Source organism: Sceloporus undulatus, chromosome 1 (assembly GCF_019175285.1).
Source record: "Sceloporus undulatus isolate JIND9_A2432 ecotype Alabama chromosome 1, SceUnd_v1.1, whole genome shotgun sequence".
Lineage (NCBI taxonomy): Eukaryota > Metazoa > Chordata > Lepidosauria > Squamata > Phrynosomatidae > Sceloporus > Sceloporus undulatus.
In genome coordinates, this window is record NC_056522.1 from 212,801,367 (window position 1) to 212,801,777 (window position 411).

Consider the following 411-nt stretch of genomic DNA (forward strand, 5'->3'; position numbering starts at 1 on the left):
TTGTGGGCAACCCAGGTTGGGACCCCTTGATCCAGAATCCCTTAGGAGTCAGAAAGCAGGGTCTTATTCCCTGCCTCCCATCTCTTTCTGATCATCTCTTTTTTAAAATAATAATAATAATAATAATCCCTCTCTCTTCTCTTACTTTAGCTGGAGAAAGAAGAGATTGCTGTTACAGAGTCCTGAAGTGATTGCTTGCAGATCAAGGGCCCTATGAGTTGTGCCCCCAAAACCACAAGTTCCCATAAAAGCAGCTCCACTTTTTCAGTTGCTTTTAAACTCTTCCCTTTTCTCTTGCCTCTTTCCACTTTTCCTCTTGTCCTCAGCTTGCCTCAATTTCTGGAAACTGACTTCAAAGCACAAAAGTAGTTTGCACATTATTAATGTGGAAGGGAGGAAGAGAGGAGGAAT

General features: G+C 42.3%; 1 protein-coding gene across 1 annotated transcript in view; it reads left to right on the forward strand.

Moving 5' to 3' along the window:
• Positions 1-208, forward strand: part of SLC38A11 (solute carrier family 38 member 11) — a 63,529-nt gene extending 63,321 nt beyond the window's left edge. Inside the window, exon 13 of the mRNA XM_042447016.1 lies at positions 151-208. Within this exon, the coding sequence (XP_042302950.1) occupies positions 151-186 (36 nt within the window). The 3' untranslated portion in view covers positions 187-208. The remainder of the gene's footprint in view (positions 1-150) is intronic.
• Positions 209-411: the final 203 nt, after the last annotated feature.